General features: G+C 59.4%; 1 protein-coding gene across 1 annotated transcript; it reads right to left on the minus strand.

Annotated features, from left to right (window-relative positions):
• Nucleotides 1-27: 27 nt before the first annotated feature.
• Nucleotides 28-680, minus strand: LOC109863497 (extensin-like; the record flags this gene model as incomplete). Its single annotated transcript, XM_020443759.1, has 1 exon — nt 28-680. A coding segment is annotated over exon 1 (653 nt), but the record flags the coding sequence as incomplete, so codon positions are not given.
• Nucleotides 681-1,621: the final 941 nt, after the last annotated feature.

Below are 1,621 nucleotides of genomic sequence, written 5' to 3' on the forward strand. Positions count from 1 at the left end.
AGTGTAAGCTGGCCCGCTTGGTCCCACCTCAGGACCCAGTGTCCGTTGGGGACTTTGGCCCTGTAGCGGCGGACGTCCCGGATGATGTGGGAGGAGATCTCCAGGATCTCTCCCCCGGGTACTGTGACTGTAGTGGTCGGTGCGGTCTGGTGGTGCTGCTTCGGTTGGACGGTGTGGCTCGGTGCGGTTCCGGGGGTAGTTGCCGGCGGGTCGACCGTGATGGCTGCTGCCTGGAGCGCTGGCCTCGAGATTTCCAGTGCTGGGAGGGGCTGGTGGTCGGATTGCCGGACCGTGGTAGCGTGTGGGTTAGCTATCCGGTGGCCTGACCCAGTTAGCGGTGTGCGGTGGCCGGTGGGTGGTGTTGTCCGGGCCATTGGCGGCGGTGGTCCTGCCGTACGGTAGTGGCGGCTGATGGCGGCGGTGGCTGGAGGTGCTCGGATGAGCACCGCTCGGCGGGCCGGTGGTGTCACGGGCTTGCTCGGCCGGGTCGGTCGTCGGACGGTCGGGTCATCCTCGGGGCGTCCGGCGGCTCGTTTCCGGACTGCAGCCCGGACCTCCTCGGGTGTCAGCATCCTGGTTGGTGGCGGCTTCGGTGGCGGTGTTTGGAGGCACCGCTCAAACACCTCGTTAAATCGTTCGTCGAGAGTGATTTCCTCGGCGATGTCGGCGTGGATCGACATGTTGCCGTGGGTAAAGCTTACTGGGTACTGAGGGAAGCTCGCGTCTATGTTCGCTACGTCGGCTCGGTTTGTGGTCTGAGTGGGGTTGTTGACGTTTTGTTTTTGCGTATTTTTCCCGTTTTGGCCACATTCCTTAAGTTGGCTCACGTGAATGTGCCGTGCGTACTTCCCTTTCTCGTCGCGCAAGTCGAATATTACGGGCGAAATGATCCGCGTGACTGTAAAAGGGCCGGTATATTTAGGTAGGAGTTTCGCGGTCTTGTGTTGGATTTTATCAGAGAGTTCGTGAGTTTTTTTGTATACAATTTCCCCGATTTTCGGTCGCCAGGATCGTCGGCGTAGATCGTAATGCCCGGCCTGCCGTTGAAAGGCGCGTGCCATGTTAACGCGAGCGAGTTCGCGGGCAGCGCTGAGTTGTTCGAGCCGCGCTTGTGTGCCGGGTGGTTNGTTTATTTTTCCGGTTGCGGGGGTTCCGGGGGCCCTTAGCTCTCGTCCGTAATTTAAAAAGGCCGGCGTATATCCTGTCGACTCATGAAGCGCGGTATTTACTGCGAATTGGATTTCGTGTAGCTTTCGGTCCCAAGACCGCTGATTCCGACCGGTGAATTGTGCAATCATTGTTTTCAGTACGCGGTTATGCCTCTCTTCTGGGTTGCATTGCGGGGTATACGGGGGGGTCAGCCGCGGGCGCGCCCCTACTTCGCGTAGCATTTCGCGGAATTCCCGGCTAACAAACTGTCGCCCGTTGTCGGAAATCACGACCTCAGGCACGCCATGACGCATGATTACGTCCTCGTAAAATCCGCGGGTGACGGCGGTGGCGGTAGCCTTGCGCAGGGGACGTATTTCGGCCCATTTTGTTAGTTTATCCTGGGCTGCCAGTAGCCACGTATTCCCGGCACTGGAGCGTGGCAGTGGTCCTACCAGATCGACGGCTACTA

The sequence above is a fragment of the Pseudomyrmex gracilis genome, unplaced genomic scaffold (assembly GCF_002006095.1).
Source record: "Pseudomyrmex gracilis isolate BER0280 unplaced genomic scaffold, ASM200609v1 scaffold_5554, whole genome shotgun sequence".
In the NCBI taxonomy this organism is placed as follows: domain Eukaryota; kingdom Metazoa; phylum Arthropoda; class Insecta; order Hymenoptera; family Formicidae; genus Pseudomyrmex; species Pseudomyrmex gracilis.